The sequence below is a fragment of the Lissotriton helveticus genome, chromosome 5_1, assembly GCF_964261635.1.
Source record: "Lissotriton helveticus chromosome 5_1, aLisHel1.1, whole genome shotgun sequence".
Taxonomy (NCBI): Eukaryota; Metazoa; Chordata; class Amphibia; order Caudata; family Salamandridae; genus Lissotriton; species Lissotriton helveticus.
The window spans coordinates 1694871153-1694895037 of NC_136065.1; the positions used below are offsets into that span (position 1 = coordinate 1694871153).

The 23885-nt window shown below is 48.0% G+C and overlaps 1 protein-coding gene across 1 annotated transcript in view; it reads right to left on the reverse strand.

Moving 5' to 3' along the window:
* Positions 1 to 10152: 10152 nt before the first annotated feature.
* Positions 10153 to 23885, reverse strand: part of LOC144755746 (interferon regulatory factor 9-like) — a 191324-nt gene continuing 177591 nt past the window's right edge. Inside the window, exon 9 of the mRNA XM_078644956.1 lies at positions 10153 to 11248. Within this exon, the coding sequence (XP_078501082.1) occupies positions 11105 to 11248 (144 nt within the window). The 3' untranslated portion in view covers positions 10153 to 11104. The remainder of the gene's footprint in view (positions 11249 to 23885) is intronic.

Sequence of the window (23885 nt, forward strand, 5' to 3'; positions counted from 1 at the left end):
GAGATGTCCTGTTCCATCACACGAATCTCTTCCACAAGCGGGTGTGCGGATTGGCTTCCTCCCCCCAGATCTTCTTCTTCAGAAGTGTGTCCTGTCAGGTCTCCCTCCTCGTCGTTCTCCGATCGAGCGCGCGATCGCAACCTCGCGGACAGGGAGTCCGTCCTGGCCGTCCCAGTCGGCGAGGCCGAGCGTCCCTTGTGCGTGGGTCTCATATCCCGGCCATGGTAGGGTGTCGCCTGGAATTGTCTCCTCGACTTCCTCGCAGTTCTCTGTCTTTGCGTCTTAGGAAGGTCCCATTGGGCTACACCATGTTGGGCTCTCTCCGCTACGTCTCTGCTGACTCTGTCCCTGCTGTTCAGGATTGGGCGTTCCTCCAGCCATTGCCATGCGTCTTCCGGGTGAGTGAAGAAAAGCGACTGGTCTTTATAGATCACCTTGAGCTTGGCTGGGAAGAGGAGCATATATGTGATCCGTAGATCTCCGAGTTTCGCTTTGACAGAGTCGAAGGCGCGGCGTTGTTTTTGCACCTCCTGGCTGTAGTCCGGGAAGACCATAATATGAGCGTTTTCCAATCGCATCTCCCCCATCTTCCTTGCTTCCCTGAGGATGAGGTCCCTATCCGCGAAGTTGAGAAAACGCGCGATGAGTGGTCGTGGTCGAGCTCCCTCCGGAGGTTTCGCCAGTAGAGCCCTATGTGCTCTCTCAATGATGAAGTAGGGGGAGAATTGCACCGTAGGGAATGTCTCCAGGAGCCACGTGTGCAGGAAGGATACCATGTCCATTTTCTCGATCCCTTCCCTAAAGCCGACGAAGCGGAGGTTGTTCCGTCGCGCTCTATTTTCAGCATCATCCACCTTCCATAGTAGTTGGCGGTGAGACGCTTGCAGTTCCGCCATGTCCTTGCGTAGGGTAGTGATGGAGTCCTCCGCCTCACCTATTCGCGTCTCAGCGGAGCCGACCCTGTCGGAGAGGTTCCGAAAGTCCTGTCGCAGAAGTGTCACCTCCGAGCACACCTCACCTATTTTCACTTCCAGTGCAGCCCTCGATTCCTGAATATCAGTTCGGGACGCTTGGATGGCCTCCATTAGTAGCGCAGTGTCGGAGCGCGCACCAGATGTCTCGCTGGGTCCCACTGTGGCCGTGCGCGGAGCAGTGTAGCTGTCCATTGTTCCCTGCTTGGGCACTTTAGGTAGCCTGTCCCCTTTCCCCATGTCTCGCCGATACAGGCAGAATAGCCTGAGAGGCTCTCGAAGTCCCACCAGCTGCTGGTCTCACCCGGTCACCGGGGAGTATGTATTCTGTTTTGCTCCCCCCCCCCAAGGAAGTCAGGCGGGGGGGGGGGTTAGGGGGGGTGGGGTGGAGGTGAGGGGAGTCCTGGACCACAGGGCCGACCGTCTCTGGCAAGCTGCGGCCTGGGGGACTGGCCGCCTTCAGCGTCTTCGGTTGGTAGTCCAACTTCAGGGTACAGGAGCCGGGCCTAGCACAGGGACGGATAAGCGTGCCACTGCCCAGAGAATCACTTCAGGATCCAGGGGTCCCCACTCATGCGGGGCAGTGGTCCAGCCAGTTGGCCTGTCCCGCGTCCCCGGCCGCTCACCCTCCGTAGCCCCCAAGGCGTACTCAGCCCGGTTCTGGGACTCACCCAGCGCCACCACTCGCTAGTAGCTTGCTCCCCGCTGCGCCGGTCACTCCTCCGTTGGTGCCTGTAGGCGCCCCTCCGTAGTAGTCGGGGGCTTCGTCTGGGCAGTAGCTACCGGAGGGCCCACACTAACTGATGTGGATGGCCGCCATGTTGGTAAGGTCGGCGAATCACCAGGGTAGGCTGGGGGGACCACCTCTTCAGCGTTTGCGGGCTCCAGGAGCCGCCCCGTTCCCCCTCGTCTGCGCCTCCGAGGTGTCGCGGGTTAAGCTCCCTCGGCAAGCTCAGGGGCAATTGCAGTTCCACGTCTTCGGCGCCTCCGCCATGTTGGTAAAGGAGCGGGTCGATCACCGGGGCTCCCTGTCTCCCCCTGCGGCTCCCGGCGGGGTCAGGTCTGTTCGTGCACCCCCTCGGGCGGTCCGGGAAGGCGTGCCACTGACCTGCAGGACGTCCGCCTGTCCAGGGAAGGAGTCCCGATCGGCTCCCCTCGCGGCTCCAAAGTCACGCCGCCATCTTGCGGACCGCCGAGTCACCAGGGGGGTCGCCGTCCGGCAGTCGCTGCTCCGTCCACTGCGGCCAGGCTCGCTTTCCCGCAAGTCCGCCAAAGTCAGGGCAGTCAGAGGCACCTCCGACTCCGGTTTTTACGTTGTTTGGGTAGTTTATTAAGTCGGATTACTAGGCATCCAGCAGGAGCCCCGGAGAAGCACGACCTAGCTCGTCATGCTGCTGGCCACGCCTCCCTTGAACTGATAATGTTGTCCTTCTACCACAAACCTTAGATATTTCCTGTGGGCTTTGTGAATCGGGATATGAAAGTAAGCGTCTTTTAGATCCAGTGTAGAAAGAAAGTCCCCTTTCTTCAGTAAAGGGAGTACTTGTTGGAGCGTGACCATGTGGAAATGTTCCGAATTTATGTATGCGTTGAGAGGTCTTAGGTCTAGTATTGGCCTTAGAGACCCATCCTTTTTGGGAATTAGGAAGTATAGGGAGTATACTCCTGTTCCTTGTTGTTGCTTTGGAACCTTCTCTATGGCATGCTATTGTAGCAGAGATAGTACTTCTTGTTTTAACAGTGTTAAGTGATCTTGTTTCATTGGACGCTGTTTGGGGGGGATGTTTGGTGGGGTAGATGTGAGTTCCAGGCAATAACCATGTTGGATAATTTGTCTCACCCACCTGTCTGAAGTGATGTTTTCCCAGACAGGTAGGAACTGTGATAGGCGTCCCCCGACCGGTGTTGTATGGTCTTGGGGAGCTGTATGAAGTCACTGCTTTGGGGTTGGAGAGTTGCGGTTGTTGTTGTCTCCGCGACCTCTACCCTTGTTGTTGTTACCTCTGTAACTACCTCTAGAATTACCTCTGGGTGATGTCGGTGTAAAAGAGGTTTGTTGCTGGCTTGTACCTGTATTTTTGGATCCTCCTCTATAGGTGGACCTACGAAAGGAACCTCTTTGGGTCGGCTGTTGCAATGCTCCCATTGATTTAGCCGTTTCCGTATCCTTTTTCATCTTTTCTAAGGCCTCATCTGTCCCTGTGCCGAAAAGTGTTTTCTCATCAAAAGGTTGGTTCAGTAATGACGTTTGCACCTCTTGTTTGAACCCTGAAACCCTGAGCCATGCATGGCTCCTTAACATGATGCTTGTGTTTATGGATCTTGCTGCAGTGTCTGCCGCGTCTAGGGCGCACTTGATTGAAGTGTTAGTAATTAACTTCCCTTCCTGTATGAGTTGATCTGCCCTCTTTTGATGTTCTTTAGGGAGATGTGTGATGAGTTTTTCTAATTCATCATAATGCGCTCTGTCATACCTTGCAAGTAGTGCTTGTGTATTAGCTATGCGCCAGCTGTTTGCCGCTTGAGATGCTACTCTCTTGCCAGAGGCACCTATTAGCTTAGACTCTTTGTCAGGAGGTGGAGCTTCTCCTGTAGATAAAGAGTTTGCTCTCTTACGAGCGTTTGTGACCACTAGTGAGTCTAGAGGAATTTGTCCTTTGATGAATATTGGGTCTTTTGGAGTTGCCCTATATTTCTTATCAATTCTTGGGTTCAGTACCCTAGCCCTCACCGGGTCTTTGAATATCTCTGGTGTGTGATTGAGAAGGCCCTTAAGCATTGGTAGTGTTCCTGATGTTCTTTGTGCAGCAGGTAGTGTTTCTAATAGGAAATCCTCTATTTGAGGTTCTGCATGTAGTTCTACCTTGTGGTATTTTGCTGCTCTATTAATGAGTTGCGCAAAACCAGTATTATCATCAGGAGGTGAAGGTTTTGACGGATACAATTCAGGGTCGTTATCGTTATCTGACCCTACATTGTACTGTTCCCATGGGTCTGCCTCCTCTGGGATTGTGTCTTCATCATCCCCAGGATGTTCTCCCTCCCCTGTGTCACTTTCTACATCTGTTGTAGGTGTAGATGGTCGTGTGGGAGGAATAGTTGGCCTATTGTGAGGAAGAGGAGAAGAGGGTGTGTCTCCAGGTTGTGGAGAAGGGGGAGGAGTTGTATTTGTCCCCATTGTTCTCTTCTTCTGAGGAGTTTTGTCGTCCGATTGTTCATTTTTCCTCTTTTTAGGTAGTTCTGTGACTACCTTGCCAGTTTGTGGATCAATAAACAGAGTCTTTTGTTTAGGATCCGTTTTATATTCCTGTGTCGGTACCGCAGTTTTCGGGTCCGAAAGGTGTTTTTTCTTCTGACTGTCCGTTTGTGTTTTCGGCACCGAGATTTTATTCGGATCCGATGTCTTCGGTGTCGAGGATGTCTTCGGTGTCGAGGTTGTTTTCGACGTCGAAGCGTGTTTCGGTGTCGACATGGACTGTTTCGACTTCGAGCTTTCCTTGCTATGGAGCTTCGGTGTCGTTGTCGGGGTGGGTCGTTTATCGGAACCACCATGATGGGAGACCGAGTGTTTCGGTTTCGTTGCCGGGCCCCAAGGCGGGGCGGCGGAAACTTTTTCGGTTGTCTGACCGGGCTCGAGGGCGGGGTCGACACCGTGCGGGGTCTGTTCTTTGGTAAAGGGACGTCGTCACTCACGGTTTGTTGGACGTCGATTTCCTCGACGTCGGACTCGTCCGCTTCTGACCCCGCCTCGTCGCCCTCTTCTTCCTCCTCTTCTGGGTGCTGGTCCTCGAACAGCTCCGGGATTGCTTGTGACTGCATTCTCGATACCTCGTGTCTTCGGGCTCGACGGTTTCTAATTGTCAATTTTGAGGAAAATGCTGCACAGGCCTCACAGTCCCTGGATTCGTGTTCAGGGGACAAGCAGAGGTTGCACACCTCGTGTAGGTCCTTGTGTGGGAACTTAGCACCACACGTTGGACATTTTTTTAATGGAGTCCTTTCCATGGACTCCGGGCTGGACTACGTCGAGCTGGTCTTCTCGTAGTCGTCGTTCTTCGAAACGCGTCGAGATGGAAGTGTAGTCGCGTTCGATAACAATACCGTCGAATTGGAAAGGGTTACGCGCCGAATATAACTTTCTTTACCGAAGTCGATCCGGAGCGCTTCGATCCTCATCCGAACCCGATGGCGGAAAAAAACAATCTAAGGATGGAGCCGATGCCCATGCGCACTAACACCCAGAGGAGGAGTCATCGATGACGACAAAGACTTCTCCAGAAGAAAAACAAGTGCAATCATCCGAGCCCAACACCAGATGGCGATCTATTCATAAATGTACCATCTGCAGCCCATATGCCTCGAACTGTTATATGTTCCTGTGACATTGGACGGTGTATGGGTGGTATGGTGGGTGGTGTTGATGTGAGTTCTGGGCAATAGCCATGTTGGATAATTTGTCTGATCCACTTGTCTGTAGTGATGTTTAACCAGACTGGCAGGAACTGTTGTAGTCTTCCCCCGACCGGTGTTATATGGTCTGGGGGTAGTGGCAAGAAGTCACTGTTTGGTGTTAGTGGAGGATCTATTGGCACTTCCTCCACGACCTCTGCCCTTGTTATTATTTCCTCTGTATCCACCCCTGTTTGTGTTTTTATTGTATGTGGATTGTGTATTAGTTTTGTATGTGGAGGATTGCTGCGATGTGTTACTTTGCGCTCCTCCTCTGTAATTGGAGCGATGAAAGGAGCCTCTGTGTTGTTGGGACTGAAGAGCCCCCATGGACTTTGCAGTCTCAGTGTCCTTTTTCATTTTTTCCAGAATTGAGTCAACTGCTGGACCAAACAAAAAATCTGGATTTATAGGCTGGTTAAGAATTGTGGCCTGTACTTCATTTTTAAATCCAGATATGCGAAGCCATGCGTGCATCCTAAGCAGTACGCTTGTGTTGATAGATCTGGCAGCTGTATCTGCTGCGTCTAGAGCACACTTAATGGAGGCATTGGTGATGAGCTTTCCCTCCTGTATAAGTTCATCTGCCTGCTCTTTGTAAGGCTCAGGCAGGTGTTGGAGAAGTCTCTCTAAAGTATCATAGTGCGCCCTGTCATATCTGGCCAGCAAGGCCTGAGTATTGGCTATTCTCCATGAGTTTGCTGCTTGAGCTGCTACTCTTTTGCCTGATGCTTCTAGAATTTTGTCTGGAGGAGGAGCCTCTCCAGTAGTTTGTGAATTAGCACGCTTTCGTGCGTTGGATACTACCAATGAGTCTAAGGGCAGTTGTCCCCTGATGTAAGTAGGGTCTACTGGTGCAGCCCTATACTTCTTCTCTATTCTAGGGTTGATGACACGTGCCCTAGCAGTGTCTTTGAAGATGTCATTTGCGTGCTTTAGGACGCCCTTTAACATGGGGAGTGTTTTGACACTTGTTTCTGATGTTGCCAGCGTATCAAATAGAAAATCCTCTTCTATAGCATCTGAATGCATGTCTACATTATGGTAGCTTGCTGCTCTATCTATTAAAGAGTTAAAAGCTGCTGTGTCTTCTGTGGGTGATGGCTTAGCTGGGTATACAGTAGGGTCTGTAATGGGTAGAGCCCCCTCAGTGTCTGGCTCACCCCCCCCCCCCCACCCCATGGCTGTGAATTGGGGTCTACATTTGGGTTTTGTGGATAACCAAAACCCACATCTGCATCCTGATCCTCATCTGGGTTGTAGTTGAGCGTTCAGGTGAGTATGGGGCATATGGAGTAGTAGGCATAGCTGTAGAGATAGGTTGGAAAACAATAGGAGAGGTAGCACAGTCTCTCTTCTTTTTGAGTGGTATTCTAGAAAAGTCTTCAGCAGGCACTGGTCTTTTATTTTTTTGTATAAACAGTCACTTTCCCAGTATTTGGGTCAATATATAGCTTGGACTGATCTTCTGTGGAGGGGTCTGGATGGATGATCTCCTCTTCCACAGTCTTTTGCCTTGGCGCCTTAGGTTTAGGTTTAACCTTCTTCGGTTCGATGCCTTTAATCGGTTCGACCGCTTTTGGTGCCTAGATCGGTTTTTGAGGCTTTCCGACAGGTTTTGTCGGTCCGATGTCTTTTACAGGTTTCACCACCTTCTTCGGACCGAGCAGTTTGGTCGGATCGGTGGCTTCTTTCGGTTTTAGAGGTGTCTTCGGAGCCTGCGGCTTTGGCTCGATGCCCTTCTTCGGTTCGATGGGCTTCGGCTCGACCGCTTTGGTTTGGCCTCCTTTAGGTTTCGCTTTCGGTTCGACGACCGTTTTGGGTGTAGCCCGTTTGCCTTTGTCGACAGGCTTCTTTCCTTTTTCGACAGTCGAACTCGATTTGGTTGATTCGTCGTCCTTTGGCTTCGAAGGTTTATATGGGAAGGAGGCCTTCGGGTCGGCGCCCTTTGGCTTTATCACCTTGGGTTCGACGACATTCGGTCCGAAGACTGTCGTGTCGATGAGTTTCGGTTTCGATGGAACCGGCCTTGGATTACGTGTCTCAGAAGGCTCTTTTTGTATGTTCTTAACCGGGCGGTATGGCGGGGCTACGGAACCAGTATTTAGATCTTGGCTAAGGCCTGTTGGCGATGCCTCGACCTGAGTCTCTGATATAGGTGTAGTGTCTGTATGGGGCGGTGTACTCACGGTTCGCCCCTCGTTGTCATCGGAGTCGTCTTCGACAGCTACGATGTCTTTATCGTATTCTTCGAGATCGGCGATTTGTTCTTCGTCGTCGATATTATATTCAGATTCGTGCTCCGAGTATTGAGCTTCTTCTTGATCCCAGTCTTCGGCGTCAACTAGTTCTTCCTCATCGTCGAAGATATTGTCGGGCTCCGGTGCCGACCTATGCATTTCTTGCCTTGCCGCCCGCCGATTCCGGATCGTCTTTTTGGACCAGAACTGGGCACAAGCTAGGCAATTATCTTCATTATGATCTGGAGATAAACATTTGTTGCACACGGGATTGCTTATCTGTGTGCGGGAACTTTGAGTTGCACTGCGGGCAGTATTTGAATGGACTTTGTTCCATCGACCGTCGGTCCACGTGGCGTCGAGAAGGCCTAACGGCCCGATTCGACGACCGGAGTGCAAGCAAATGGTAAAGAAAGTCTATCGGTACCGAACGAAAACAATACCGACGAATCCAAAGTCCTTTTGGCCTTTTGGAAAAGTTAGTTTCGATTCCGAACTTGGAGTTCTGGAAAGTACATCCGAACCCAATGGCGGAAAAAAACAATCTGAGGATGGAGGGGATGCCCATGCGCACTGTAGTCCGAGGGAGGAGCCACCTATCTCGTGATACTTTGAAGACTCTTCCAGGACAACAATGTGCAATCAGCCGGACCCAACACTAGGCGGCGATCTATGCACAGATATGAATTCAGCAGCACACATGCCTCCAACACAGTGATAGATGGAATGCTTGAATTAATGTCTGCCGCTGAAATTACTCAGGACACCATGCCACCTCAGTTCGGACACAGCCAATGCAAATCAGCCTTGTCCCTAATCTAGTGTGAACAGTCCAGCCGAACTGCCAGGCCAGGCCCTCCCTGAACCAGAACGCATGAAACCCAGGACCGGCTCGCCCTAGTCAGGGCTCATCAATCAGGTATAGCTTAGGTCAAGTGACTGTGCGCACAGGACCCACATCTTGGCATATCCGTCCCACTAAGGGCAACATATTTAAGTATACAAAAACTGGTGGATAAAATGCTTGAATTAAGCTCAGCCATTGGTAATTACCTGAGGCAGCATCCCAGTCCATTGTTATTTTGAACACCCTGCCACCTCAGTTTGGGCCCAGCCATATTCAAATCAGACTTGACCATGCTCCAATAGGAACAGTCCAGTCCGTAATTGCCAGGCCAGGGCCTACTGGAACACAAGCAACCCAGGAGTCTGGAAACTAGAAAGTTGATCTGACCAAGGTGTGTTGCCACTCAGCTGTAGATTCAGGTTTCCCCCACTTTTTACGTTTTTCACGACGACAAATCCTCATCAGCAGGAGCTCATAGAAATGCTATCCGGCCTCCTGGAGCCCTCTTTGATGGCAGCCCAGAGTTGGAGGTATCGGTCTTCCAAAAAAGTGACTAAGTGTGAAAAATGAAATCTTGACCATGTGACGGCGCTAAATGTATTCGGCCAGATAGAGACCTTTCCTGGGCGTGTATTTACATTTCTTCTCTCTCCGGGCTTTCCCTCCAAAAACCAACACCTTCCTTTTTGACCTCCTCAAAAGGCTATCTGACCTCATAGAGCCCTCCTTGGTGGAGGCCTGCTGCCTTGTCCCGCTGAAGATTTTGAACTACCATTTTCGTAACTAAGTCCCATTGTAAAACTTCTGAACAGGTCGAACCTAGCTGTTGCTTCCGACCTGCGCTGCACCATGGTTGGCCTAAAATCACGTCTATGTTTCAGTCTGACATGACCAGGTGACCCGGTATTTTTCTCTTAATTTTTTTGTGCAATTGTAATTTAAATCCTTAAAAATAAGTATATCTCTGGTCCCTCTCATTGGATTTTGTTTTATTGTTTTGGTGTCAGTTTATTTATTAAAATGTATTCAATTTTTCTAAATTGGTTTGGAATATTTCATGCATTGTATTTTGACTTTATTACTGTTTTGCTACTGCATAAATGCTTTAAACATTGCCTCCAATGTAAATCTTCTCTGTGGCATGACTACTGGTGTTGAACTCAGGATTATTTAGTGAATTAAGTGGTCCACCCTGACAAGGGTTGTAATTATTCCTTGAGATGAGTAGTCGCCCACTCCAAATAATTTTCCAGTTTCTTACATTTACACATACAAGTTCACTTGGTGTGGCATAAGGCATTTGAAGTATTCAGTCAAAACCAAAAGGAGTCTATTGGGAAATGGGATGAACTCCAGACAAGCCTGGGACTGACTGACCCAAACCTCTTGGCCACAAAGAAAGCGCTGGTCAGTCAGGAACCCTTAAAATGTCCTGGTTTGCTGGTCTCGGAGGACAGCCAATATACGTTGGCACAGGATGTCACTATAATCAGGTGGTCACCACCCCACCTTTGTCTAATGAGAATAAATTTGAAGCAATCAGCTTCCCAGTAAGTTGGTTTCTCTCCAGCCCCAATAATCTGTTGCCTCGCCCTTCTACCTCCTGCACCAGGATTCAAAACTGCCAAAAGACACAGGTGGGGAATAGTTTTGTAAGATTTTATTTGCAAAGGTAAAAACCATATTCACAAAGATGATTGAAAAGTGCATAGTGTACATGGTGAACAGGAGCATTCAGTCTAGCAGCCACAGTCTATAGGAGTAGTGAATCTACTATAATGCTTGAGAGATAACTGATTGAGCCAGCCAACCCACCATTGTTGCGCACGAGTCTAAAGCACTTAGGAAATGTTCCCAAAAATTTTAATATTGCAAATGATATTCAGGCCCCAGCTCCACAATAAGTGCAATTTGTAGCATGGATTTTGAGGAGAGGAAAAACAGAAAGAAAAATGCCTCGCTCCACCCCAGCCACAGCCACAGCCACAGCCACTCTGACCAAGAGGGAGAAGAGAAGACAAACTCTTTGGCCAGACTCCTCAAGTGCTATATGGGGCCCTAGAAGCACACACAAGTAGATAGCCTGATTGGAAGATCAAAACAAGCATAAACGGATGAACTGAATATACAAATGTGATGCGCTTTCTCCAGGGAACCAGTGCTTACAGGTACACCTTACCTCAGGCGAAGGGAGGGGTGGGGAGAGGGAGGTGGGTTGTGGTCAGTGTTTCTTAACAACTTAAAAATGTCACAATGTGCTGGCAATGGATTCTGTCCTTTCTCCTTGTCACACACTTCGAGATCCTAAAGGTGCAATTCTCTTTAGTTATTTACACACATTGGTATATCAAAAATGTACATATCTACATACATACAAAAGACTTCAACAAAGAGCTAGGGGAGAAGGTTTGGGAAGGAGGGCTAAGAGTGAAACAGAAGCCCCTACATCACTACTGCTGCCTACTCAGGAAAAGGGGTTGGTACACACAGGGGCCTAAAACAGTTTCCAGGCTAGCCAGAACCATCTAGAAAACTGTGAGGGTAAACAGTATATACACCATCTCTAGTAGGCATGTCTGGTTTCTTCTTATCCCTGTTCACGCCAGGCTTAAGAGCACATGTTCATCCGTAGACGGGAAGAGAAGCTCTTCCGACTCTGGGTTTGAAACGAGAGTGATGGAGTTGCTGAAGGCCTCGGAGACTTCCTGTGTCAGCTGCTGCAGAGCCAACATCTGCTCCACCTGCCAGACAAAAGCAGATATGTGTTAGGAGAAGCAGAAAGTCCAGTGGAGCGTGCTTGCTAGAGAAGTCATACCAGGACATGGACAGGAACATGGCCATCTAATATTATCAAACAGCAATGAAGGCTTCATTACTACCAGAAATCTTCATTACTCCGATTCCATGCTCCTTTTCCCAGTACTTACAAACACAGGAGTGAGGCTGCATTTCTCAAACATTTTTTTCCCTTTTTACTAAAAACGTCCACACCCTTTAGTATGTAAAGATAATGATGTTAAACACTAACTGATGTATCCAACCTCCTTTCCCTACCAAGACCCACCCCTCATTAGAAGGTCCTGAAATTAGGAAGGGTGGGAGGGTGTTAAAGAAAGTACTGAGACAAGAAACATGGAATTGGAGTAATGAAAATTACCAGTACCTACTCATCCACATCCCTCATCCTATTATTTACTACTGCAGATAGCCCGAAGCATAATGGCCTTGAGAAGAGAACATTAATCAACATGTAATTCGTGCGCTAAATAAATTTGAGACAACGTGAACCCAGTGGCGGCCCGTATTATGTAGCAGTGGCAGGGTGGGCACAAACACGCATATTCTTCCACATACACCAATCACATGCACACTCACACCCATTCTCAAACGTGCACACATACACCCACCATTCACAAGCACATACCCATGCACACATCTTTTTACAGCAAACATGCGCATATACAGGTATAAACCCACATGCATTGAACATTCAATAAGGACTTACCTTGAACGGCGGGGACATAAGGTGGCGGAAGGAAGAAAGCCTTGGCTGTTTAGTAGAGGCTTCAGGTAAGGAAGGGACGGAAGGAAGATCTTGCCGCCTCTCCTCATTGGCTGACCTTGTCATTGGGCAACCAATGAGAGAAGGATCTTCCTTACCTCGTCACAGAGTGAGATGGAGGCAGTGAGAGATGCAGACCCCACCCCAATCTGTGACAAATGTAACTGGTAGGCAGCCCGCTGTGGGCATTTCAGGGCTTAAAACTGAAGCACCGAAGTCCAAGCCTATCAGTGACACTCCCCTTCGGCTCACAGAAGACTTTGCAGATCACGCCTTCCAGCCAAGGAAATCTTTTCGCCAGCAAATGTCTGCTCAGGCAGCCTAGGGCCTTCAGATCGTGTGTGTGTACAGTGCTTGGTTGCCTGACCCAAACATGAAGAGGGCCTCTCAGACTGAATTTTGCTCAGACTGACAGACACTGTTCGTGCATTGGAAAAAGGTGGAGGGGCGGGGCACCCCCGCCCTTAACAACAGGCCGAAAGAACCGGTGTTGAAAAGCAACACTGAATTAAGGTATCTATGTGCATTCAAAAACAATTATAGCAATTTGCATTTCAGATCCTTAAGCTACATTTAACCTGCAATACTTCACAAACGTACAAGGGCTTGCCCAAGTGGCTTCAGCACAAATGTCTGTTATAGTAATGTGAAAGCCTCAGAATATGTTCTGGAGCACCACATATCAGAGAAAGATTCTTCGATGCACACCACCTATTAAAAGAAGCCTAGTGATACCAATAAGATTTTCTAATAGAATCCTCCATTCAGGATTGGTTGGAATTAGATACAGCAAGAGAAAGGTCTAACTTCGTAGGTCCCTTCTTTTCAACTTCTAAATGGCTAGTTTATGCCACTGGAGAGAAAATAGAGGAAGCAACATTTCCCCTAGAAGAGAAAACCACTACCTTCTGGCCCAGATTGGACAAACTAATAATGTATCTGCTTATTCTCTCTAGCTTTTCTATATTACTCGAGGAACCAGAGGGCTAGGAGAGAAGGTGTCCCGCAAGGACTTGGACCACTATACACTTCCATCACCAATGAAGGTTAGAAACAGGAGACACATTCGGAAGACCTGAGCATTCTGGTGATCTCCAAAGAAATCTACTGTCAGACTCTCAAATCTCTTTCAAATTCATTGACATACGAGTTGTCATTTTAAGATTTTGAGACTAAGGAAACGGTTCTTTCCCTTGGATATGAATCATCCTGAGAACCTTTCTTTCTGCCCAACTTGAAATTTGCCAAACTGTCTTGTTCAAGGATTGAGACCTTGCCCAAACTGTCTGTTCAGGTAAGACAATGTGATCCAAGTCTCTTCCTGATGACAACTTGTGCACCCTGAGCCTCTTCTCCCAAGATATGTCGAGCCTTCCAGACTGTCATCTGTTCTCTTCAGTTTGAAGATTGACTTCTCCTAAAATGGCCAATGACCGTGAAACATCTCAGAGTCCAATACTGTTCTCTAACCGTTCTTGCTGGCATCTGTTGTTAATACTTAACTGGAGCTTCATAAGAACTTCCTTGTCTAGAACATGCTGATTCAACCACTAATATAGTTGTTTCTTTACAGTCCTCGTTACTGGAATTATAGCCTTGAAATTCTGTGATATTGGCTTCCAATACTGGAATGTGAAGTGAACTAATGGTCCCATGTGTACAATATCAAAGAGATAGGCTACCATGGATAAAGGGATGATTTCTAAAAGTTGAGTTGAAACTTAATGCTTTCGAGACTTGTACAGGTTTTTGAACATTCTCTACTAATTTTAACCAGGAGTGGAGACAATGAATTAGTCGTCTAGGTGAGGGCTTACGGTAATGCCCAGTGATGTCAGTGATACCCTCCTGTTGCAAGCCTAGGTCCCGCTGATGTTCCTTTCATATTAGTACATGCAGACAGGTTTACAGCAGATCTGCTGATGCCAAATAATCTTCCTCTGTTCCAAAAGTAATTATCTGTTACAGGGTACTCATCTTGAAACACATTTAGGCCTTTTAAGTCAATCAGACGATCATCTTCTGAATTTTAACAAATACCACTTCGGACTTTGCTATTCTCCCCACACTGGAATTCTCGTCCATCAGAATCAACACATTCTACTCTAAAGCTTTTTATGTCACAGCTTACCAGCAGTCTGGTTTTCTAAAGACATCTTGGGAACTTTCAGAAGCTGACATAGGAATGCATTCCGCATGTTACTTACCATTGGCTTTGTGGTTTGTAACTCACATTTTCCGTCTTTCTATTTTCTGGCTTAACTTGCTTGAGGCTTTCGAGTTTGTTTGTCCCTCCCGTTGCCTAAACCAAGTTTACTGTATTCTTCCACGAACTTACTTTCTGTACACAGGCCTTTAAATCTTGTTTTTATCTTGTCACATTTGCTGTGCATTCAAAGATAGAGGTCAAATGTCAAACTGTGTCTTCAAGGGAAGCTAGTGTTTGTTTTGCTTTCGGCTGACTTCAAAGTGGCAATGGAGCGCTTTACTTGAGCACCAGCTTCACTTCACAAAGTCATATTCTGTCACGGGGCAATTAAGTGATTTGCCCAGAATCACTGGATGTTGAATTTGAAGCAGAAACTCCAATTTTACTCTCATTCGTACCATTACTTCATGTTCATCTGGAATGGTTACCTTTTACTTGGCAGGGTTTTTTTGTGTTTTTTTAAAGAAAAGAATAATGATGTTTGCCATGTAGCACCAACTATATGTCAACAGAACTCATTATCATTTAGATTTTGCATTGGAAAGATGACTCCCAAAACATGAATTTACCTTCAAACATGTACCGAAGACAACGTGGAAGCACAGTATGACAAGCAACTGCCTCTGAAGTAAAGTAATGTAGGACTCCCAGTACTTACAGAACATTGACAAGACAATTACTCATGAAAAAACCTACACTATAGCAAGTACCATAGGTAAAATCAAGAGATTAAACTGTCCTCAGAAAAGTTCGGCCTGGCATCCTCCACAATTTTCTACTTACTCTATAAATGAAACATGCATTGGCATTTGCCAAACTACATTTCAGAAATAACCAGTTAGGGACACTAACAGCTAGAGCTCGTTGCATTCTGGGACCTGTATTTTTGAATTGCCAAATAAGGACTATACGGTACAAAAGGGGTGGTGATGGACGGAGCATCTGAACCAATCAAACACTCACACCCAGTCAACAGATCTGGGTTTAATCCATCACCGTTCTTTAGCCCACTCTTCCACCCCAGTTCAGACATGGCCATATGCAAATCAGTCTGACCCTGTGCCTCATGGGAACAGTCCAGCCCGAACTGCCAAGCCATGCCTTCCCTGGACCGGAAACAAGCTTCCTAGGACCGGTTTCTGGCATTCCAGACGTCTTCAGCCAGGCTTGAATCCAGTGGCAAAGTGAGCAAGGGACTCACGTCTGAGCATACCCTGCCAACTTATGGCGAACAAAGCGGTACAATAAGGACTATAGACATGTAATTCATAGCATGCTACATACTGTGGATTACAAAGCCAGGACCAGAGCATGTATATGCCTTTACACAGGCAGCTATTGTTGCACACTGGGTAGGTGCAGTGGGGGCAACCAACAATGCGGTAACTGTCCTGTGTTGCTTGTCCCTCCCATCAAATAGCTCTTGAATACAGAAGAGCTATTTGGATTTCTCAGTGTTTTTAGCCATTTTGCACATCCCTGCAGCTACGGCTGTAAGTAAAAAAATAAAAAATGATGCGTTTTTATTTTTAGCCATTCTGCACTACAAATGTGCTGCAGAAAAAAGGTGTTGCTGTACAACATGGTCAAGAAAAATTGACAAAGCCAATAGATTTTGCATAGGCAAGACATTTTTGGCTTTGCAAATGCTCATTTGTTTTGGGTGTCTTCAACACAAGAATTTGTAGGAAGCTAGCTTGTGGCGGATGACCCTAAAACTCCAAGGAATATCCAAGGGATATTACTTGAGTCGAATTTTGGCCCTTGATTGAGCTCAACCACACTTCGTGAAAGTTGTCGTTCTACTTTCCCTTCCAAACCCTTGATGCAGTAATAGGAATGCTGGTATGGGTTTTTTTTTAGACTCCTACAAATTCTTAGAGTCGTTGTTTTGCTGACTGGGATGCAATTGCGACCTATTGAAAGATATTTTATTTCTTGAATGTTAATATGGCTTTATACTTCTGTAAAAATACCTAGACCACTACTTCAAAGATTGTGCATGTTTTTAGTTCTAGAAGGACTTACGAATTACATCTTCCCGCTCTTCACCAAATAGCTTATCACCTGAAAATACCATCTTAAATAAACAGCCTCTCTCCGCTACGTCCTCCCACCTATCTCTTAAATCACATTGCCTTCTAGCAGCTACCATCCCTCCTGCTGCCATGGATAAGGAATTCAAATGATCAAATGTGATATCCGACAGATGCTTGGTATCATTCTGTATTGCGGCCAGAAATTGAGAACCATCTTTTCCATCTTAAATTGCCACAGATCAGGGCTGAAAACCTTTCACAGTACATTCTAGCTCTCATTGCCATGTGCAGCCCAGAATAAGCTCATCTCAGAGATGCATATGCTCTTTTATCCACCAAATCCAATATAGCTTTGCCAGTAGTGAAATTTGATAAGAGTGGCTCCACTACTGACTTCTGTAGAAGATACATATCCCCTTTTTCTGTTGGACACATTCTCCCCGTAAACTAAGGAACTGATGAATTTTCCGGAACTCTACATTACTTCTTCAGAAGATCTTGTATAGCAGGATTCATTCGAGACTTTGACACCAGGGATTTAAATTGCCTGAAACAGTCCCCACTTGTAGAAGGTTGTTCAACATCATTTGGGAGCTGAAGATATGCACACATATTGGAAATTCAGCACCTCAGTTCTTGTTTCTGCATATATTTCCCTTTGGCACACCTAACTCTTTAAAAGCATACCTTTTATATAGTGTAAGGGGGTGGGGTGTTAGTAAAAAGAGAAAACATATGCTTAGGAAAGGGATGCCTTTAGTGAAGCAGGGCCTTATAATTGCATTAGTAAGTAATGGGACAAGGAATGTGGATGAGGAGGTAGGAAAATAATATTCACCCTGTATGCATTTCTTTGTAGTGTGTAGTGCTATAGATTCACATGTTGTGCATATTGCTGCCATCTAGTGCTAGGTTCGGACATTTGCAACTTGGATTTGTTCAAGAAGTCTTTCAAGTCACAAGAGTTCTGCAGCCAGAGCCACACGTGTCCGGCGAAGTGGGTGGCCGCATGTGAATTTACAGTGCTTCACGCTACAAGCAGATGCTCATAGGGTAAGTAACATTTTCCATTTTAGTAGGTGGTGCTGTAAATATGCATGCTCCACATGGACTTTAAAGCAAAACCAAAGGTGGTGATGGACGGAGCTTCTGAGGACCGGTTTCTGGCATTACAGCCGTCTTCAGCCGGGCTTGCTTGACTCCAGTGAGCAAGGGACTCACGTCTGAGCATACCCTGCCAACTTATGGCGAACAAAGCAAAACCAAAGGTGGTGATGGACGGAGCGTTGACAATACAAGCCCTCACCCCCAGTCAACTGATCTGGGTTTAATCCGTCACCGTTCTTTAGCCCACTCTGCAACCCCAGGTCAGACATGATATGCAAATCAGTCTGACCCTATGGACTTTAAAGCAGCCCCTCCGTTAAAGCTAGCATATGGATGGAGTAGGTGTCTGAAAAGGGTCCTCAGAACTGCCTGAATAACTAAAGCTTGCTCTCTAGCAAAAACATCCACTCAGTAGAACTTGGTAAATGTGTGTGTTGACAAAGAAGCTGCTTTATAAATATGAGCTAGTGGAATGTTTCCAAGGAAAGCCATGGAAGCGGTCTTATTTCATGCGGATTGTGCCCTGGGAAATGCACGTAGAACTTGCTTGGCTTTAAGTTAGTAGGAATGGATGTACTTGGCTATCCATCTAGAAATTCCTGCTTTCAAAATAGGCTTGACCATCTTGGGATTGCTCAAAGCTACTAACAGCTGGGTTGCCTTATGGAAGGGGTTGATCCTATCAATGTAGTATAAGAGATACCACTTGACATCTAAAGTGTGGAGGTCTCCCTCTGCCACTGTAGTTGTGGAAATAAAACCAGGAGTTCCTTGGTCTGATTGAGATGAACGAATAGTTTCTTACCTGTCGGTGTAGTTTTGCAGCTTGAAGATCTTTCTGGATTCACTATGCTGTGCATATTCCGCAATCTGGTGGTTGGGTCCGGAATCGTAGTCTTTTTTCTCTTTTTTTTTTTGTCGTAGCCCAGGTGGGCGTCGACGTCCCACCATTTGGTGTACCTTCGGTGACGTCGGCGTGCTTCCGGCGGAAGCTACCACCCTTGGGCGCCATCTTCGGATTCTTTTTTCTGTCTCTTTTTTCTTCTCTGTGTTTGTAGTGAATCCATGGCTATGTTTGTTAATCGTTTTTCAACGTAATTCTTTTCACGTATCTTTTTACGAATCTTGTAAGCTTCAACTTGCTTTCTTTTCTATCTGTTTCCACCCTTTTCTCCAGCCTCATCTTTCTGGCGGAGGCGGGTGGGTTCGCTAGTGAATCCAGAAAGATCTTCAAGCTGCAAAACTACACCGACGGGTAAGAAACTATTCGTTTTGCAGCGTGAATCTTTCTGGATTCACTATGCTGTGCATAGATTTTGTAGCGGTTTTCGTTACTTTTGTGGCGGTTGGGTGGAAGATGAGCGCTGGTTGTTGAATATATGTTGAAGCACCTTTTGTCCTACTTGTGCTTCCTTGTTCATCTGTACATCCACGCAATAGTGCTTAGTGAACGTGTGCACTGCAGCCCATGTTGCCGCCAGGCATATGTCCTGAATTGGTGTGTTGGCCAGAAAGGCGATTGTTGCTCCTTTCTTCCTGGTCGAGTGGGCCTGTGCCCCTCCTGTTAGTTCCTGCCCTGCTTGTTTGTGGCAGAATTGTATTGTCTGTGCGATCCATCGAGCTATGGTGTTTTTAGTCACTGGTTTACCCATGTAACTGTTTGCGAAGGATACGAAGAACTGTTTTGTCTTCCTGTGTCCCTTCGTCCTTTCAATGTAGTGCATCACAGCCCTTCTTGCGTCTAGAGTGTGGAGCGACCTCTCAGCGCTTGTAGTGGGGTTTTGGAAGAAGCTAGGAATCTGAATACTCTGATTCATGTGGAACCTTGACACCACCTTTGGCATGAAGTGTGGGTCTGTTCTCATCACGACCCTGTCACTGTGTATCTGGATGTAGGGTTCCTGCAGTGTGAGTGCCTGCAGTTCGCTCACCCTTCGTAGCGAGGTGATTGCTACCAGAAAAGCCGTTTTCATTGTTAGCATTTGCAGTGATGCTTTGTGGATGGGTTCGAAAGGTGCCTTCATGAGCTCCGTCAGTACCACATTCAGGTTCCAGGCTGGTGGCGGCATTCTCTTTGGTGGCGCTATTCTTTTAGCCCCTTCCAGGAATCTTTTTACGACTTGAGATGTGAAGAAGCTTCTCCCTGTTTCTCCTCTTGTGTACGCCACAATCGCTGCCAGGTGTACCCTCAGCAAGGATGAGCTTAGCTTAGCTTTTATTAGGTGCGTGAGGTACCTTAGCACCGTAGATTCCCTGGTCAGTTTTCTATGGAGTTTTTTCTTGCAACACCATTGAGTGAATCTTTTCCATTTTTCTCCATAGCACTTGCGTGTGCTGGGCCTTCTTGCCTCTCGCAGCACCCTCAGGGTGCTCTCAGGTAATTTTAGATGTGCGAACTCTCAGCAGCCAGGCTGAGAGGTTGAGGCTCTCCGGCTCTGGTTGTAGAACTTCTCCGTTTTCCATGGAGAGTAGGTCTCTTCTTTTTGAGAACTTGTGGGGGCCCCTGCGCCATCTCCATTATCTGAGAATACCAGGTCTGCCTGGCCCATTGTGGTGCCACCAGGATGAGCGTCATGTTGCTCGTCATGCATTTGTTGAGAACCCTGGGGATCAGTGGTATCGGGGGAAAAGCGTAGGCAAATGTTTTTGACCCGCTTATCCATAGTGCATTCCCCTGTGATAGTGCCTCTGGTTGCCTGGATGCAAAGTATTGGCATTTTGCATTCCGGCGTGTTGCAAATAGGTCTATTGTCGGAGTGCCCCACCTCCTGAATAGTTTCTCTGTTTCTTGAATATTGAAGTCTGCCTGCTGAGCCAATCCGCTTCCACATTGTCCTTCCCTGGCAGGTGTATGGCTAGTAGGTCTATTTTGAGTGGTATTGCCCATCTCCAGATTTCCTGTGCCAAGCTTGACAGAGGGAATGATTGAGTTCCCCCCTGTTTGTTTATGTAAAACATCGTTGTGGTGTTGTCTGTTTGTATCAGCACCTTCTGGCTGTACAGGTGTTTCTGAAAGGCCTTGAGGGCTAGCAACACTGTTTTCAGTTCCAGGTAATTGATGTGTCTGACAGCATCTGTAGGGCTCCACAGACCCCTCACTCTGAGCTTGTTCATGTGTGCGCCCCATCCCTTCTGGGATGCGTCTGTGGTGATGGTCACTGTTGGGTTCGGTGGTGTTAGAGGTTTCCCTACTGTTATCCTTTCCTTGGTCCACCACCTTATTTCTTCCTGCACCCTGTGCGTTACAACCACTAGATCCTCCCAACTTCCTGTAGCTTGTGACCATTGCTGTTTCAGCCACTCTTGGAGTGTTCTCATTTGTAGGCGTACATTGCGGACCAGGTGTATGCATGACGCCATCATCCCCAAGATCTTGCTCACAGTCCTCACTGTCAGAGCTTGCCCCTTCTGGTAGTGACGTTTCTCCCTCAGAAGGCTGAGTGTTCTATTTTCTCTGGGTAACACCCTGCATTGGACGGTGTCGATTTGGGCTCCCAGAAAGATTTTCACTTGCTCTGGTTCCATGGAGCATTTTCCCCAGTGTATGGAGAATCCCAGGCTTGCTAGCCTTCTTGTGACTTGTTCTGCATGATCTTTGCATGTCCTGTACGAGCTTGCCTTTACGAGCCAGTCGTCGAGGTAGGGGTACACGTGTATCCCTTTCCTTCGCAGATGTGCGGCCACTGCCGCGAGGCATTTGGTGAACACCCTTGGTGCGGACTTTAGGCCGAATGCCAGGGTTGTGAATTGGTAGTGATCCTTGTTCACTGTGAATCTTAGCATGTGCTTGTGCTGCCTGTTCATGGGGATGTGTAGGTACGCATCTTTGAGGTCTATGGTGGACAAGAAGTCCCCGGCCTTTATCTGCGGGATGACCTCTTGTAGGGACGTCATCTTGAATTTTTGAGTCTTTACGTATTTGTTTAGGAACCTTAGGTCCAGGATGGGTCTTAGGCTTTCGTCCACTTTTGGCACCAGGAAGTAGTTTGAGTACACTCCTTTGTTCCGTTCTTTGAATGGAACCCGTTTGATGGCCGCTTTGAGGAGGAGTTCTTGAGCTTCCTCTTGGAGTAATCGCAGCTCTCTTCCCAAGTGCTCTCTTTTCTTTGGTTTCCTGTTTGGTGGTCTCTTTTCCAACTCTATGCAGTATCCGAACTGCATGATATTGAGTATCCATTTGTCTGTGGTTATTTTTCTCAACTCCTGGAGAAAAAATCTTAGCCTGCCTCCTACTGGTGTTACATGTTCCCTTGTGTCTTGTCCGCGTAGCCCTCTCCTCTTTTTTCTTCCGTGCTCCTCCCTCGGAGGGTTCGAGTGGGTGGGCACCTTTTTCCGTGAGCAGTCACTTAGAGGGGGGTTGTTCACCGCCTCTCCTTCTCTGGCCCCGTCTGTTTCCTCCTGATCAAAAGGACTGGCCCCTGTTCTGATAGTTCCAGTTTTGCCTCTGCTGGCCCTGGTGACCTTGGTTGTCACTCTGTTGCCCCTGGTGGAATGCCTGGTGAGTTTGCCCTTGCTGGTTTTCACCCCTGCCGTTCGGCCTCCCTGTAGGAGTGCCCCTTCTCATCCCTCTGAATTGCAGGGCCCCCATGGACCTTGCCGTCTCGTTGTCCTTCTTCAGTTGGGTGAGCTTCTCATCAACTGGGGCTCCGAACAGTGTTTCACCGTTGAAGGGTGTGTTCAGGATGTTGTTCTGAACCTCCGCCTTGAAGCCTGAGATCCTGAGCCAGGCTTGCCTTCTCTCTGTGATGCCAATAGCCATCAGTCTGCTGGATGTTTCAGCCCCATCCAAGGCTGTCTTCAGGCACGAGTTAGCGATGCTTTTCCCCTCTTCCACAAGGTGTGATGCCCTCTCACGGTATTGTTCCGGGAGGTGCTTGAGCAATTGGCCCATCTCATCCCATTGCTGGTATTGATGTCTATTCAGGAGGGCGTTGGAGTTCGCCATCCGCCAGTGCGTTGCGGCGTTCCTCTCTATTTTCCTGCCAGTTAGATCCATCCTCCTGCTTTCCTTGTCAGGTGGAGGTCCAGATGTTGTTGGGACGTTTGCCCTTTTCCTGGCCGTTGCAGCGATTATTGAATCTGCTGTGACGGATCCCTTGATGCAAGCTGGGTCCTGGGAGGAGAATTTGTATTTCTTCTCCGTCCTCGGGGTTACTGATCTGCATGTAGCCGGGTCCTTGAAGGCTTCCTTCCCCTGGTCTGTGATACTCTTTAGCATGGGCAAGAACTGGCTTCTTGTCTGCGTGGGGAGCAATGTTTCCAGCAGGAAATCTGGTTTTGGCTTCTCCTCTTCCAGCTTAACTCCATAAGCTGCTGCAGCCTTCCTGACCACCTCATTGTATGCCCCAATGTCATCCGGTGGCGAAGGCCTCGAGGGGTATGTCTCCACAGCCTCCTCCGGGTTTTCGGCCTTGATGTCCTGCCATTCCTGGTCTTGGGCCGTCGAGGAACCTGAGCCGTAGCTTGACTGCTGCTCCCCGTAATCCCCTTCTGTGTAATAGAGGTCTTCTTCCTCTTCGTGCTCTGAGGGCTCCGGAGTTTTCGGCGGCTCTTCGACGTCGAACTCCTCCTGCTCCTGCACCTCAGCGACGGCCGTTGCCGGCTTCGATGGGATCCTGTAACTTTTCATCTTCTCATCGAAGTCCTTCTTTCTTTGAAGGATGTTCTCCATTTCGGCCTCGAGCCTTCTTTTCTTTCTCTGCATTTCAGCGGCCTGCTCGTCGTCGAGCGTTTCGGTTGCTCTTTTCGACGGCGAAGCTTTTTTCGGCTCCTTTTCCTTCGCAGTCGAAGACCCTTTTTCGGGGGCTTGCTTCGACGACCTTTGCTTTTCGCTGGTCTTCGGCCTCCGGGAGTCCTTCTCGGAGGATCCGCTGGGCTCTTTTTCGGAGGATGCAGCTTCGGTCGTCGAAGTTTTCGGCGCCAGTGCTCCTTTCGAGGCTCTGGGCTCTGACTTTCGAGTGTCTGCCTCTGGCTTTCGAGGCCCTGTGGGGGTTTTCGGGGTCGTAGACTCTCCTACCTTGTCAGGCGTTTTCTTATCGGTCTCTGCGACCGTGAAGTCATCTGGACCTTCGGCGATGTTGTCCTCGTCGTCGGTGGAGAGGCCCAGTTCGTAAAGCGTCGGGGCCTGACCCTTGCCTTGCATCGTGTGGTGAGCTGTCCTCTGTCTCTCTCGAACTCGGAGTGTCTTCGGCTTGAAGACGGAGCAGGCGTTGCAGTCTCTGCTCTCGTGGTCGATTGGCAGGCAGAGGTTGCAGACCGGGTGCTGGTCCTTCTGTGCGAACTTGTGGTGGCAGTTTTTGCAGAATTTAAAGGGTGTCTTGTACATCCCTGCGCTCAGGGGGGCCCCTGTGTGCGCATTCCTCCAAGGACGTCGAAGATCTCGAGGTTCTTTCCTTTCTTCGTCGTCTCTTCTCTGATGTTCCTCTTTTCCCAATGGTCTCAGGTTTTTACCGTCGAAGAGT